A 15,830-nucleotide genomic window follows, 5' to 3' on the forward strand; every position below is an offset into this window, starting at 1 on the left:
CCCTATGTGGCCTAATCTAGCATGCTATCTCATAGAATTATTATCACAAATAGATGCAATATGAGAAATAGAGCCATTGGCATTTTTATTAAAACTAGAATCATCCACATCCAAAACTAAGAAACCATCTAAAAGATAACCAAAACCATAAAAAATTGTTCCCAAATAAATGTTAACACCATTATTCTCAAAACAAAAGCTAAAACCAAGACTCATCATGCTAATAACTGAAACTAAGTTTCACCGAATACCCGGAGCATAAAGGACATCATGAAGATACAAGGTGCGCCCTCGTCGCATTTCCAGCTTGTATGTGCCAATGCTAAGCACCTCTACACTTAACTCGTTCCCTATGTAAACTGTTATGCTCCTAACAGATACTCGGCGATACTCAATGAACCCTACTCTGTTCTTCGCGATGTGATCTGTTGCTCCTGAGTCTACAACCCAAAAATGAGGAGAATGAGCAATTAATGCTTGACTAGAAACAAAGCACTGAATGCGAGAAATTAAGGGAGTACCTTCTTCTGGTCAGGGCAATCCGAGTGAAGTGTCCTTCTTTGTTACAGTTAAAGCATGTCAGTTTAACCTTTACCTTATTGCCACCTCTCTTGCCTCTATGCTTGAAATTTCTAGAGCCATTGGGCTTTAGCACAACTGCTGTTTGCTTCTTAGGAGCACCTTTTAGTTTTCCATGCTTGAACTAAGAAGTCCTACGTGAGCTTGACTCAACCAACATAGCAGAACTATTAGACTTAGTTGCCTTTAGGTGCTCAGCCTTTAGCTCCAAATGACGTGATATGTCCTCGAATGTTTTCACACTCTCATTATGCATCATGTTCTACTTCATCTGCTCCTAAGAATTTGGTAGAGAGCAAATCACAGCTTGTACTTGTTGCTCTTGAGTCAAATTGTGCCTAGCAGCCACAAGCTCACGTATCATGGCTGACATGACCCTCAAATGCTGCTTCATCGAGTGATGCGTCTTTTTTCTGATAAGAGTCAAACTTCATAGTCAGCCCACATAACTTTGCCAAAGAGGTGACACCAAACTTTTTCTTAAGAGCTTCCCATATCTCAAATGCAGTCCGGCAATGCTCAAATTCACTAATCAAGTCGTTGTGCATGCTGCTCAACATGGTAAAGTGCGCACACTGATCTTTATTACTCTAAGTCTGATAGACTTCAAGATGACGACGATGTTGAGATGTATTGCTCTGCTCAGGCTCAACCATCACTTGTTCAAGTGTATTCAAAACTTCTTGCTCATTGAGGAGGCATTGGATCTTACGGCGCCATATGTCATAGTTATCGTCATCCAATTTCTCTCCCTTAGTTAAGTTTGCCACTACTGTCTTAGCTGCCATTTCTACATACAGAGTAAAGGAAGAACCAATGCACAGGGGATATTAATGATAGCAACAAAAATTATTTTGTAACAAAAGAATCTAAATTAAATAATGATAACATTACACACGTCTCAAGATTGAAAATTTGTTATGCTCGTAATCATCTCTTGTGCCTCTAGTGACAATTATCAAAACTTAATTTAATTCCATGAGCAAAATAAATAAATAAATAAATAACCTTCCATACTTATGGCATGTACAAGGCATGATAATTAGTCTAATTCCATACAATAGCATCTTAATGTAAATTTACAATTAACTCAAGCTATATTCATATAATAATGGAATTAAATAATAAAGAAAAAAAACTAATCATGCTTCTTTAATCACAACATATTACAAACTCTAGGAAAAAATAACAATATGATCTGTTTAATATTTAGATTATGCCATAACAAAAAGTAAATCACTTCTAAAATTTTTCTGGAATTTTCAGAAATTTTAAATAATTAATAAATAGACAGAAAATGCAATATGTTTGTTAATTCCAGAATCTGAGAAAATGCAACAATAATACTAGTAAATAGTAAACCATTACAGTAGCCTATAGTAAAACTTTTAGCTCCAAAAACTTAGTCATGCAACACCAGAAGCATTTTAGAGCAGAAATAATGAATTATTATTTTAGGAAAAATATTTTTTATTTTCATAAAACTTTGAAAATTTTACAATAGATATAAATTTTAATTTTGAGTCTAACAGTACAACCACGCTTAAAACAAAGCTATAACGAATTACTTATGACCATTTAAAGCAATTTTGGATTTTTTAAAAAAAACAAACAGAGCCTTAGCATCCAGCAGCCAAGCCGACGCGGAAAACGACGTGGCTCGACTTGGCGTAGAGCACAGCGCAGACGACATGCGCGTGAGAAGCACGCCTGGAAAGTGCACAAGTGGCTAATATTAGGCTTTCTACCTTTCCAAAGTTCATAAGGGGTTTTCTTAAGAATAGGTTTAATCATGGCACGGTTCACAACATAACATGCAGTGAAAATGGCTTTAGCCCAAAAATATCTAGGTAAATTATTCTCACAAAGCATAGTACGGACCACTTCTTCAAGAGTTCTATTTTTTCTTTCAACCACACCGTTTTGTTGAGGAGTCCTAGGGGCTGAGAAATTATGATCTATTCCTAAGTCATCACAAATCATAATAAACTCATCATTTTCAAATTCTCTACCATGATCACTTCTAATACTACAAATATTAAGATTTTTCTCATTTTGAATTCTTTTACAAAGTTTTGAGGAATTATAAAAAGCTTCATTTTTGTGTTCTAAAAATAATACCAATGTATATCTAGTATAATCATCAACACAAACAAGGGCATACGATTTTCCTCATAAACTTAGTATTCTAGATGGTTCAAATAGATCAATATGCAAGAGGTGAAGCGGTCTAGTAGTTGAAACGATATTTTTGGATTTAAAAGCAATTCTAGTTTGCTTTCCTAGTTGGCATGGATCATAAAGTTTGTCTTTTTCAAAACTAATTTTAGGCAAACCAATGACTAACTCATTTTTTTTTAAAGTTTTGAAATTAAATCTAAATGAGCATGTCCTAATCTTCTAAGCCATAACCAATTAGTTTAATTTATTGTAGATAAACATTTAACATCAAAATGAGAAGACAAGTTATGTAAATCAAACACATACATTCTCATATCTATGTCCTACAAATAACGTTTTATTATCTTTGGTGTTCTCAATTGTGCTGCGAGTTTTCTCAAAAATAACTCTATAACCTTTATCACATAATTGACTAATGCTAAGCAAGTTATGTTTTAAACCTTCAACAAGTAAAACATTTTCAATAATAGGAGAAGGATTTTTACCAATACTAGCTACACTAATGATTTTACCCTTCCAATTGTAGCCGAAAGTCACATATCTGCCATCTTTGGTTGAAGTGTGGCGAACACAGTTTTATTTCTGGTCATGTGCCTCGAACATGTACTGTCGAGATACCATCTATCATTATTGGATTTTGTCTTGAAACATGCCTACAAAAATTTAATTTTTCTATCGATACTCATATTTTCTTGGGTCCATGAAAGTTAGAATAACACTCTTGAAATGTCCTTAGGAGCCTACATCTTTTTTATTTTAGCAAAAGGATTTCTTTAAATAGGACATGATTGTAAAATATGACTTTTTTTACCACAAAAATGACATGTGAGATGAGAGTGACTAAAAGATGCATGCGTAAAAACATTTTTGACAGTTTTTACTTTTGAAAAAGGTTTATATCCAATCCCATCTCTACCAAAAGTACGATTTTGATTTTTAAAATTTTTATCTAAAGTCTCTCTACCTTGAGTGAATTTTGAAAGATTATTTTTCAAGTCTTTGATATTTTCTGTCAAAAAAATTTTCTCATTTTTTAAGGACTCATTTTCTTCTTGCAATACAACTAACCTTTTCTCAGAAAATTGAAGACTCTTTTTTAGCTAAAATATCATTTTCCTTTTTCATTTTCATGGCTTCATTTTCTAAAGCATTTATCTTGGAAGTTAAGGATTCATTTTCTTTTGATAAACTTGAAATCATTTTCTTTTGACAGTTACTTTTCAAACTAAGTTTCTTAAATTTAGTATATAATTCATCAAAAGCAAATTGCAATTCATCAAACGTAAAAGATTCGTCATTTACCTCATCTTCATTTCCAAGTACCATTAAGCATTGGTTAGCAACCTTATTTTTGCAAACTTCAGTTTCTGAGTTGCTTTCATCGCTATCTTCTCCCTATGCTGCAATCATGGCTTTCTTCTTGTCCTTCTTGAATTGTTTCCTAAGTTCCGGACATTCTGATTTGTAGTGTCCAAGTTTGTTGCATTCGTAGCAGGTAATTTCAGAATTTTTATGATTTTCTCCGCTTTGAAGTCCTTTTTGAAACGTTTTCACATGCCTTGTTTCTTTTTCACAAACCTTTTGAACTTCCTAGTGATGAACGCCATTTCCTCATCATCATTCGAATCATCTTCCTCATCCTCTTGATGTTTCAAGGTGGATTTGAAGGCTAGTCATTTCTTCTTGTTGTTGTCTTCCTCTTCCTTTTCTTCTTACATTATGAGCTCATGAGTTAAGAGAGATCTCATTAACTCATCTAGACTTAGCTTTGATAAATCCTTAGTTTCGGTAATGGCAATGACTTTTGTCTCCCAACTTTTTGGCAATGACTTAAGCATTTTTCTTACAATTTCAACAACAGTATATATTTTTCCAAGAGAAGTTAAACCATTAATAATCTCAGTAAAACGAGTAAATATTTGAGGAATAGTTTCATCATGCTTTATTTTAAAGAGTTCATAATTATGGACTAGCAAACTGACTCTAGATTCTTTAACTTATTCGGTTCCCTTATGAGTCACTATAAACATATCGCAAATTTCTTTTGCAGTTTTACATGCGGACATCCTGTAGAACTTGTTGGCATCTAAGGAGCAATACAACATGCTTGTAGCTTTGACATTAATTTGGGCCATTCTAGTATTTGATTCATTTCACTCATCTTCAGGTTTTGGTATCTTAAGGCCATCTACAATTTTGGTAGGAATTTTTGAGCCATTGCAAATAATTTTCCAGCATTCATAATCATTAGATTGAACATGTATGGTCATCCTAGTTTTCCAATAGCTAAAATTTGTGTTGCTAAACAATGGTGGCCGGTTGGCTGCTTGTCCCTCAGGTAAGGAATAACTAGAGGTTGCCATAATCTACTCTAAGACGATTAAGTCACACAAACTAGAGTCTAGGCTCTGATACCAATTATTATCCCAGTTAGGCAACCCAAGAGGGGGGTGAATTGGGTTACTAAAAAATAATTTCACAATATTAAAAATAATAATCAAAATATTCGAATATCAACAAATAAAATAATAGAGCAATAATAATAAAAATAAAGAAGATAGGGAGAGAGAAACTCAAACATAGAGATTTATAGTGGTTCGGCACGTCGGGCCGACGTCCACTCCTTAAGAAACCTCCTCGAGAATTTCTTCACTATTAAATTGAATCACTACACCACCAAAGCTTCACCAAACTTGTGGATTTTACATAGGTTTTACTCTTATCTTTTGAGCCTTACTTAACAATAAATGCTTTACCCTTACAAAATTTCTCCTCACAAAATAATCAAAAAGGATAAGAGGTACTTCAACCCTCTTTTGCAATAATTTTCTCGCAAAAAGTAGATATGAAAGTGTAAGAACAAAGACTACACTTTGATTTGAAAGTGAAAGAGCAGAATACAATACACTCAAAATTTTGGAGCACTCAAATTTTTTCTCTTCAAGTTCTTAATATTTCTCGCACACAACACTTCTATTTATATCCAAAAATTTGCCCGTTGGAAGGAGAGACGCTCCTCTTCTAACGATGGATAACATGAGCTCAAGATGCTCATTTTTTACTTTGTTTTTTTCAATCACGTGGAGTAACTACAAAAGTTTGAAAATGTTGGTCAAGTCATTCTCAATGAATAGTGATCTGCTAACTTTGTTTTCTAAAACAATAATGTGAAAACATATTTACATAGTGACTTGTATATAATAATTTTTTTATTTAAAAATTTTGATTGCACAGTAAAATCTTTTTAAATAATATTCATATAAGATAAAATATATATATATATATATATACCCCTTCTAAAAGTTTTGTAATTGTTGAAGAGATTATAAATACACTCAAATAAAAATAACCAATCATCCCATGTGAGTATATCAAAAGGAAACAATTCATCAATATTACATTTGTCAAAATAATACAACCAATCAATCAATTTTGTTAAAATAATACAATTAATCAATTTTAAATTTATCAAAAAGTGAATAGTGACTAGCCAACTAATCAATCAATTTTGTCAAAATAATACAACTAATCAATTTTAAATTTGTCAAAAAGTGAATAGTGATATTTTCAAAATATTTCCATTTAAATAATATTTATAACAAATATATCATACAATCTATATTTTAAACAAATAATATTTTGTGTCAAATAATATAGAATATGTATATTAAAAAATCTAAAATTTTCAAATAATATTTTAGACATCATCAAAATTAAACTACATGATTAATAGTTTCGACATTCAACTTTTGAACTGTTAAAAATAATTCAGACAACTACATTCGAACAGTAGCATTTTTTTCGACATTGTACTTCTGAATGAAGTAATTTTTTTTTTCACTTTATATTCCAAATTCGTAAATTTCATACTAAATTTGCAGTTTCAAATTGCAAATTTGTTTTTATAATGCCATTTCAAATTTGTAATGTTGTACAAAACTTGTAGGAATATGTCTCAACTCAAGAAAGCCAAGTTTGCTCGGATAGTGTGTTGGATTACACTACTCAATTCACAACTGAACAAATTCACTCTACGAATCTATAATGATTGTGTTCTGAATTGTTCAACAAATGTAAATGTTTGATAATATTTATTTCACTTTGTAGGTATTCAAAAGTAAGAATGAATTGCTCAACTGAATATGTGAAGTTGGAAAGAGAAATAGTTTGGTCATTGTAATCAAAACATTAGACTATGGTGGAAGGAATAAAAAAGACCCAGGATGTATCTTGCTTGTGAGAGGAGTGGCCAATATAGAGCAACAAAGAAGTTAAAACATGATGGCAGCAATACATCAAGAATAACCAGTACAAAGAAGTGTGGTTTTCCTTTTGATATGAGGGCTCACAGGTTGACCACAAATGATGAATGGACATTAACCGTAGTATGCGGATTGCATAACCATCCACTTGCGGAGCACCTTGAGGGACATTCATATGCGGAGAGGCTACCATAGGATGATAAATCATTGCTAATAGATATGTCAAAGAGCATGGTTAGGCCAAAAGAGATCCTAGTAACCTTGAAACAACGAGATGCCCTCAATGTAAGCACACTTAAAACCATTTACAATGTACGCCATCGAAACAGGGTAGTAGAGATAGCTGGAATATCACAGATGGAACACTTATTGGGTGAATTGGCCAAGTACAATTACATTGAGCGCCATCGATGTGAAAAGTCCATGATGACTGTGACTGACTTGTTTTGGACACATCCCACCAGTTTGGACTTATTTCAGTCTTTCCCATGTATATTGATTATGGATTGCACATATAAAACCAACAAATATCGTCTTCCTCTTCTTGAAATTATGCGAGTGACATCAACTGAAATGACTTTCTCGGTAGCTTTCGTATACTTATAGTGATGATCGGGTACCCTTTTCGTCTCGTTCTCTTTGAGTTATGATTGGGTTTACTCTTGTTATAGTGTAGGGTTTTAATGTGAGGTTTTGTTAATTGCTTGATTCGTTGTTTTTGAAAAATTACACTCAAAATTCTCGTTCTTATTTACTTCGCTTCCGAGTTTCACTTGCTTCAGGAGGTGTGAGGGTGGATCCAAGGTATCTAGGGTTAAGTTGCTGAATTTTTTCTGTCTGGAAGCAGGATCGCACGTGTTGGGATGAAAGTCGCACGTGCAGAAGAGGGGTTGCACGTGCGGTGAGGGAGGGGATTGTGGGTTTGGCTACTGCATTATATGCAGGTGCGGAGGGTAGTGCGGGGGAGAAGTGTCGCACGTGCGGAGGAGAGAGCCACACGTGTAGAGGGGGTTGCCGTACGTGCGGGAATGGGTATTGCACGTGCGGGACGGATCTGAGTCCGAAAATTCTATCTTTTCTCTCTTCTTGGGCTGAGTGAATCTCACTTTTTACACGTCTCTCTCACTCTAAAAATATCATTTCTTCTCCCTTCTCTCCAAAAACCTTCACCAAACACCAAAAACTCTTGATTTCTTCCAATCCATTGGAGTTTTGACCCAACATCCTTCACTAATTTTGGAGACCTAAGCGAGGGCTTCGTTGTGTGCGGTGAAGATCGGGTTTTGACACCGTTGGGTTTAGGGATTTAATCTCTTTTATTCTCTGAAACTTGAGGTAGGGATTTTCTTATAGTTATATATATATATATATATTTATAAGATTATGTTAGTTTGGAACTCTTTTGGAAAGTATAAGAGCTTGATTTTGGTTCATATGTAGTGATGATTTTGAAAGTGGGTTTATACCTTCTTTCTCTTAAAATTCTTGAGGGCTTGACTACATTGTGAGAAAGGATGCTTTGGAGGGATTTTCTTTTTGTAAGATGAAGAAATGCCTAGTTTTGGCAAAAACCTAGAAACTTGAGATTTTTGAGAGGGATGTTGAAAATTTATGGGTGTTTACCTATTACCATGTTAAAATGAATGAATGATTGAAAAATCTCTTATGTTATTTAACAAATGACAAATTTCATGGAATATGAGAATTGTTGATTTTGGAATGTCTTTGCTCAAAATGTTGATGTGATTATGAAATGATTAAATCGCTGAGAATGCATGAAGTGTGAGATTCACTACAACAAAATGCACTTTCGGCGACTAAAATTGGCGACTAAAAAAAATTTAGTCGCCAAAAGTTATAGAATTGGCGACCAAAATTTTTTTTTAGTCGGCAAAAGTAAAATATTTAGCTACTAATTTTTTTTAGTTGGGGTATATTGGTTATTGGCGACTAAAAAAAAAATTAGTCGCTAAAAATGCTAGAATTGGCGATAAAAAAAAATTTTGGTTGCCTTATATTGACTTTTGGCTACTAAAACCATTTAGTCGTTGAATAGAAAATAAAAAAAAAAAAATTTACCTTTGGCGACAAAAATTTTGGTCGCCAAAAGTTTATTTTCAGCAACAAAAAATATTTTTAGTCGCCGTATGTTGACTTTTAGCTACTAAAACCATTTAGTCACCAAAAAAAAAATAAAAATATATTTTTTAGCTTTGGCGACCAAAATTTTAGTCGCCAAAAGTTCATTTTCAGCGACAAAAAAAATTTTAGTCGCCAAAGAATTAAAATTTTTGGAGGGACATTTAAAATATTTTGGAGGGATTTATTAAATACTTTCAGCGACTAAAAAAGTTTAGTCGCCAATAACCATCCATATAAATATATCACGCTCTCACTCTTCTCTCTCATCCTCTCTCATCTCTCTCTCTCTCATTGCAGCGCCTCTGTCTCTCTGTCTTCAGCGTCCCTCTCCCTCTCCCTCTCCCTCTCCCTTTCCGCTGCTTCATCTCTCACCGCCGCTCCTCATTGCGTTTGCCGGCAACCGGAGCATCGATTCATCTCCTTGTTGGTCACCGTCGCCTAAAATCAATCCATCACCCACGGAAGCTCGATCGGCGGCTCTCCCTCACACATTGCAGAGACATAACAGATAGATAGGATTTAGATGAGGCGCGCCAAAAATCTCTGCAACTACCAATCATCGTCCATGGCGTTCTCTCTCTCCTTCACCATCATCCCTCACACTAGGGTTTCCATAAATGTCTCCCTTACTCCAATTCAACCTTTTTTCTCAATCCTTCTTTCCTCAATTCGATCCAAGAGAACTCGCAGAGAACACACAGTAACTCCAATTCGCCCCACACTTGGCCGCATCCTCACCAAAAACCCTTCAATGGTTAGTTCTATTCTACTTATATTCATTGTTTTACTTGAATTGATGGTTTTTTTTTGAAGAATTAATAATTTTTATTGCACTTGATTTGGGGATAATTTGAAATTGTGTAGTGTATGTGAAAGTTGTTATGCATTGTGTTGTTTGTGATCCCCCATATTTTTATATATCTTGTCATAATTCAAATAGGAGGGCTCTTGCTGCCTATAGATTACATAATGTTATGTTAATGAATAGGATATTTGAACCATTTCAGATTGTAATTCACAACCCTTGGCAAAATGGTAAAGAACTCAAAATGTATCACATTTTTTAATCGTCTTCCACACTGATAAATTACGAGGCTTCACACTCTCTGATTGGTGGTGTGTGAGCCGAAATTTTTAACAAGTTTTCACTAAATTGAAGTAACTTTCCTCATTCAGCATTTGACTGATATTTTCCCATTTGTTTTGGGGGGCTACTGTGCATTGCTTGTCTCCACATCTAAGCTTTACTTAACCATTTTATTCTTAGTGACAATCTTATTCTCTCCCTTTGATTTATTCCTACCTGCGGTAATATGGAGAATTAATTTGGTGATTTTAACAGGTTCTGAATAAAAAACTGATAGTAATCTCTCTCTCACAGGTTCTTCTTTTAGGATTCTCTGGAGGACATCTCATACTTGCTAAGGATTCCACAAAGAAAGCCCTATGGGACAATGGAGGGTAATGTGAAGAAAGCTCTAATGGTATCACTCATTTTCTTCTCACGTATAATGCAGGGTAAGGAAAGACCAATATGAATAGTTATGTTCATATCAATCTGGTATGCATTTGGATCATGCCATTGGTATCAAAGAACAATATGAATAGTTATGTTGTAGTTAATAAAATACTGTATTCTGTAAAATACAGAAATCATTCACAAAAAGTGTATATAATGCAGTGCTGGCAATACTGTATTTTGTGTGTTGTGAGGCAACATGCCAATACTGCATTTTTGACTTCTATGACTTATCTACATAATTTTGACAAACACGTTATTTTTATTATATAAAGCATTATATTACCTTCTAATTATGTGTTAGCAAACATGCATACTAAAAAAGTCTTTTTTTAAAAAATACATTTTTTCTTAATTATTTATTTCCATAAAACACATTCCAACATTGAATACAATACAATTATCATACACTAATAACAAAAATAATTAGTGATGGATGGCAGCATTATACACACGATACAATTATCATACACAATACAATTATATGTTTTCTTTATTTCAATGGATGGCAGCATGTCAACTACCTCATACCTGATCAAAGAGAAACATGCCATGAAATTTCTAAAGAAACACAATGAATCAAGTAAAGCAACAGTGACATGATGTTAACAGAGGCTATATATATATATATATATATATCTTTGCAGGGAAATGCATTATACACACAGCACATCATTGAACCACAAGAAAAGATTGCAAATTAGATGATTCAACTCTTTCTTCCTATAGTTGTTGGCTTTGTTTGGTGTAATTTGTAGGTGCTAGGTATTATTTTTTATTTTAAGAATTTGTGTGGGAGTGTATGTTTAAAGTTTATGAAGTAAAAATAATCCATATTAGCAGGGGAAAGATTGATTATTGGAAAGCGGAGAAAGAGATACATTTAGTTTTTACTTTTTAATTATTAAATTTTAGTTTGAATTTAAATGGCAAGTTGGATAGTGAATAATGAATTGTACAGTAATAATGTTGTTTGGCTTATTCAGGTACTCGATCGAAATTATGTTATTTAAAATTCATCTTTTCTAATATGTAGTTATGGCTTTCTATTTTATTTTTGTGAATGGGGGGAGGGGGTAGAAGAAAGGTTGCTTTTCATGGTGCTTTATGTTTTTTCTCTCTCAAAAGATACTGGGTTTCTTGTGTGTATCTCAAAAGAAAACCTAACCCAAGTGATTATAGGATTTTCAAGAATCATAAACCAATTTGGACTAAAATTCATGTGCTCATTGAGGGGGTTTTGAGTGCAGCTCGTAGTACTATTGTAGGCCAGTGGAATGAAGCATATGTATAAATTATTGAAAGGACCAAGGGTTCGTTCTGAAACACTGATTTTAAAGGAAGATCCTTTAACTTGAAGATTGGCATCAGTTCTTCTGAATGTTCTTCTGAAGCTTTCTAGATTTTTCTTAATGGGTTTAAGATTTCAGAGTCATTGTTGCTTATGTCTGGATAGGTGAATTTTCTGTTTTATTTTAATTTGTTATTTTTAGTTTAGTTTACTCAACAGAAAAGTTCTTTTAGTGCTATCTAAAATCATGGTTTTTCTCTTCTAGCTCTGCTTTTTCAAAGGCTGGAAATGCCTATATTTCATAACGTTAATGGTTCTAAGATAGAAATGCTTTCACAAATTAAAAGCATTCAAATTTCCTCTTCTTCCAGCTTCCGTGGTTGTACAATGTGTACAAGGAAATGGGAATTGTAACGTCATTTCAGAACATTCTTGATAATATCTTTCTTCCTCTGTTTGAGGTTACTGTTGATCCAGATTTGCACCCTCAGTTGCATGCTTTTTTGTTTTGATAGAGAAAATAGTTTTTATATAGCAATTGTGAAGTACCACTTTTATTTTGGCCATTATTGAGTAGAATTAATTTCCAGCAATGTTAAGCAAGAATGATGGCTAGGTTTTGGTCAATACCCCCAGTCTCAACTTTTTAGATGTACAAAGTAGTGTGATATATAGGAATGGATCCATATGTGACATATACGCCTGTCATGGTTATAGTTGAATGGGTGAACTTGTAACAATATTGTAATCCAAAAAAAGGAGTTCTAGTTCACAATGTATTCATGTTATTACGAAGATACTACTACATAAGAAAATTCTACTTTACTATTGTTACGAAAGTGAAAGATATGTATCACAATCTGGTCCTAGTCCCATGTTCTAAGATCTTGGTGTTGGACAAATCTGAAGACAAACTAGACCTAACATGTATATTTGAGTACATGCAATGTTTATGAAACTGCAATCATATGCTGTTGTGTTCATTTTAAGTTGCATTCTGGCTTTCTTTCTGAAGGACTTAACATTACTGACTATGACATTTATCCCTGTCATCTGTTTGAGATTTTAGGTTGTTGGGTTGGATTTGGTGGATGATGAAAGCAAGCCTGAAGGACGCCCCACAAAACATATGCCTACACCGGCTCAGTGGACTAATATATTCAATCCTGCATTCTCATACTATGTGTACTACTGTTACGCAAATCTTTACACTTTAAATAAGGTGAATTGCTTACCTTTGAAAATAACCGTATAGAACTATTCTACAAAATGCTAGCAAGACATCAAATTTGGATTCTGCATGCTTTCTTCTCTCAAAGAAAAACAGTAGTCATTATCTTGCTAGCATGAGTATTTTTGTTTTTCGAAATGACTTATTTTTGTATTGTAGGTATGGGACCTTGTTACTAGAAGACTTTTACAAACTCGAGCTTTTCCACTACCAATTACTGCAATAGTTGTTGATCCAACAGAAATGAAATTATTTTCTGGTGGTATAGATTACTAGTGAATATTTCCTTTTTGTATACAGAGGACATCATTTTTGTATGATTATCTTTTTGTATGGAATTATTATTTTGGGTTGGATTATATTTGGTTTGTATAGAATTTGATGTTACATGACCAAATTTTTGGATGGTTGAAAGTGAAATAGAAATAGACATATATATTGTTTTGTTTATATACAGGGATACAGGGTGCAGGTTGCACGAAATAAATATAGGTTGTGCAGAAATTAATAATAATAATAATAAAAAAAAACACTAAATAAAGTTTTTGGTGACTAAATGTTTAGTAGCCAAAAAAACAAAATAAAACTTGTTGGCTACTACAAATTTAGTAGCCAAAAACAAACCAAAGCTTTTTTGGCGACTAAAAATTTAGTAGTAAAAAATATATGAGACTTTAGGTGACTAATTATTTTAGTAGCTAAAAAAAATATAAAAATTAATTTTTTTTGGCGACTAAATATTTAGTAGCTAATAATAAATGATACTTTGGGCGACTAAGAGTTTTAGTCGCTGAAAATGAAAATTAATTTTATTTGAAAACTTTTGGCGACTAAATATTTAGTCGCCAATTTATGACTTTTGGCTACTAAAAAATATTTAGTCGCCAATACCTCGTACTTTTCCCCACTAAAACATTAGTAGCCATTTATAGGACTTTTGGTGACTAAATTTTTTTTAGTCGCCAAAACCTTCCCCGACCGGTTTCCCGCAACAAATCTAGCGACGAAAATATTTAGTCGGGAAAAGGATTCGGCGACTAAAAACCTTACTTTTGGCGACTAAAATTTTAGTCGCCAAAAGTGAATTTTCTTGTAGTGATTGTTGATTATTCATTGAAGGATTTACATGAACATATGGCTATCATGAGGAATGCCATTGAAAAGAGAAATGAGTATTGTGATTACTATGGGAACATTGCATGGAATAATTGAAAATAGAAAGGGTGTTTCATGGCATTGATAATTATTGCATTGGCATTTCAATACTTTTGCTTGTTACAAACATTGAATTGGGATTGGAAACTTTGCATTAAAAAAGAAATGTTGTGAAATAAGATTTATCAAAATGTTTTGGGGTAATTACGTTAGTAAGTCCGGATAGGAGGTGTAGATGAAATTGATTAAGTTGGCCTGAGTGTCCAGGGTGAAAGACCGAAAACACGTATGAAGGAGGTACCACGTGCCTTTCAGCTAGCTACCGATAAAGTGGGGATTTGGTAGTGCCAGTAATGCCTACCTACAGACACCAACCTAGGGATTACCTGAGTCGTATTTACACCCCATGAACTTGGTTTAAAATCATTGAATTCATTGAAATTTCAAGTTCTCATTGTGCATGTTGGTTTTCAAATGATGAAAATGATACTTTGCATGGCATGGTGTAGCCCGACCTTTTGGCACCCCCTTTCGGAAGTCGAAATAAGTCCTATAATATCGGACTCCCACGGTTTTGAATCTAATCTCACAAGTGCAATGTGAAATAGATAAACACCAAAGAGTCTAAATTCGGTAAATCTTCTAGAAAATCGATTTTGAATCAAATTGCCAAAAATGAACCGCTTTGCCAGATACAGAGTTGCCACCTAAATATTTTGGAAAATCTAGGAAACTCCTGACTCGTGCCAAAGGCCACGTATCCGTCATCACCAAGATTGTCTCGGCTCGGGAACTTGGGTACAAGAAGGCAAGGTCATGAATTGAGCACCCCCGCTCGCCTGATCAAAGATCGGCCTCTACTAATCATGATATGAATCTTATGTACGTTATATGCACTTGTTTTGGTTTATTAGGCTAGCATTACTATGTGATGCGCACACATGCAAATATAGACTAACTTTGGAACACTTGATTTCATGTTTGTTTTTGAAAATTGTGTCGAATATGTACCACTTGAAAAAGTGATTGAATATAAACATTACTCAAATTATTCCAATTCAAGAAATTAGCTTTCATTCACAGGCATTCAAGCAGTTTATAGCAATTAAGCACTTAGCCTCATGGCAAGCATGCTAGACATAGCAACACTCACACACATGCTATATGCTAAAGTGAGTAAAGGCTCACCTAGTACTCCAAGCCACAACAAACAAAAGAGTTAGAAAAATGCATGAGTCCTAATTATGCGATATGACCAATGCAACACATGCAATATGCAACTAATAGGCTCGGCTACTAAACATGGCATACGAAACAATTTGATAACATGTGGTCTGAGCACGTATTCAAAGAAGTATTAAACTAACAATGCAAGTTAGAATGATGCGCCGAGCCTCGGCGCATGCAATACAATGGATGCAAGCATGAGTAATGCAAAACGAAACATGATGTCCCTAAACTAACCATCAT

At 33.9% G+C, this 15,830-nt stretch overlaps 1 protein-coding gene across 2 annotated transcripts; it reads left to right on the top strand.

Annotated features, from left to right (window-relative positions):
* The first annotated feature begins 9,429 nt into the window (after nucleotides 1-9,429).
* LOC114303091 (putative AMP deaminase) lies at nucleotides 9,430-13,655 on the top strand. Of its 2 annotated transcripts, none has more exons than XR_014337983.1 (4): nucleotides 9,430-9,918; nucleotides 10,546-10,682; nucleotides 13,044-13,196; nucleotides 13,365-13,655. XR_014337983.1 is itself a non-coding variant. In XM_082883090.1 (4 exons), the coding sequence occupies exons 2-4, from the start codon at nucleotides 10,619-10,621 to the stop codon at nucleotides 13,479-13,481; spliced, it is 300 nt and encodes a 99-aa protein (XP_082739216.1). In that variant the 5' UTR covers nucleotides 9,451-9,918; nucleotides 10,546-10,618; the 3' UTR covers nucleotides 13,482-13,655. The 2 variants fall into 2 exon arrangements, 1 of the variants encoding a protein (XP_082739216.1); XM_082883090.1 differs by having other exon boundaries at nucleotides 9,451-9,918; nucleotides 10,546-10,648.
* Nucleotides 13,656-15,830: the final 2,175 nt, after the last annotated feature.

The sequence above is a fragment of the Camellia sinensis genome, chromosome 8 (genome assembly GCF_055761805.1).
Source record: "Camellia sinensis isolate YWXY chromosome 8, ASM5576180v1, whole genome shotgun sequence".
Taxonomy (NCBI): Eukaryota; Viridiplantae; Streptophyta; class Magnoliopsida; order Ericales; family Theaceae; genus Camellia; species Camellia sinensis.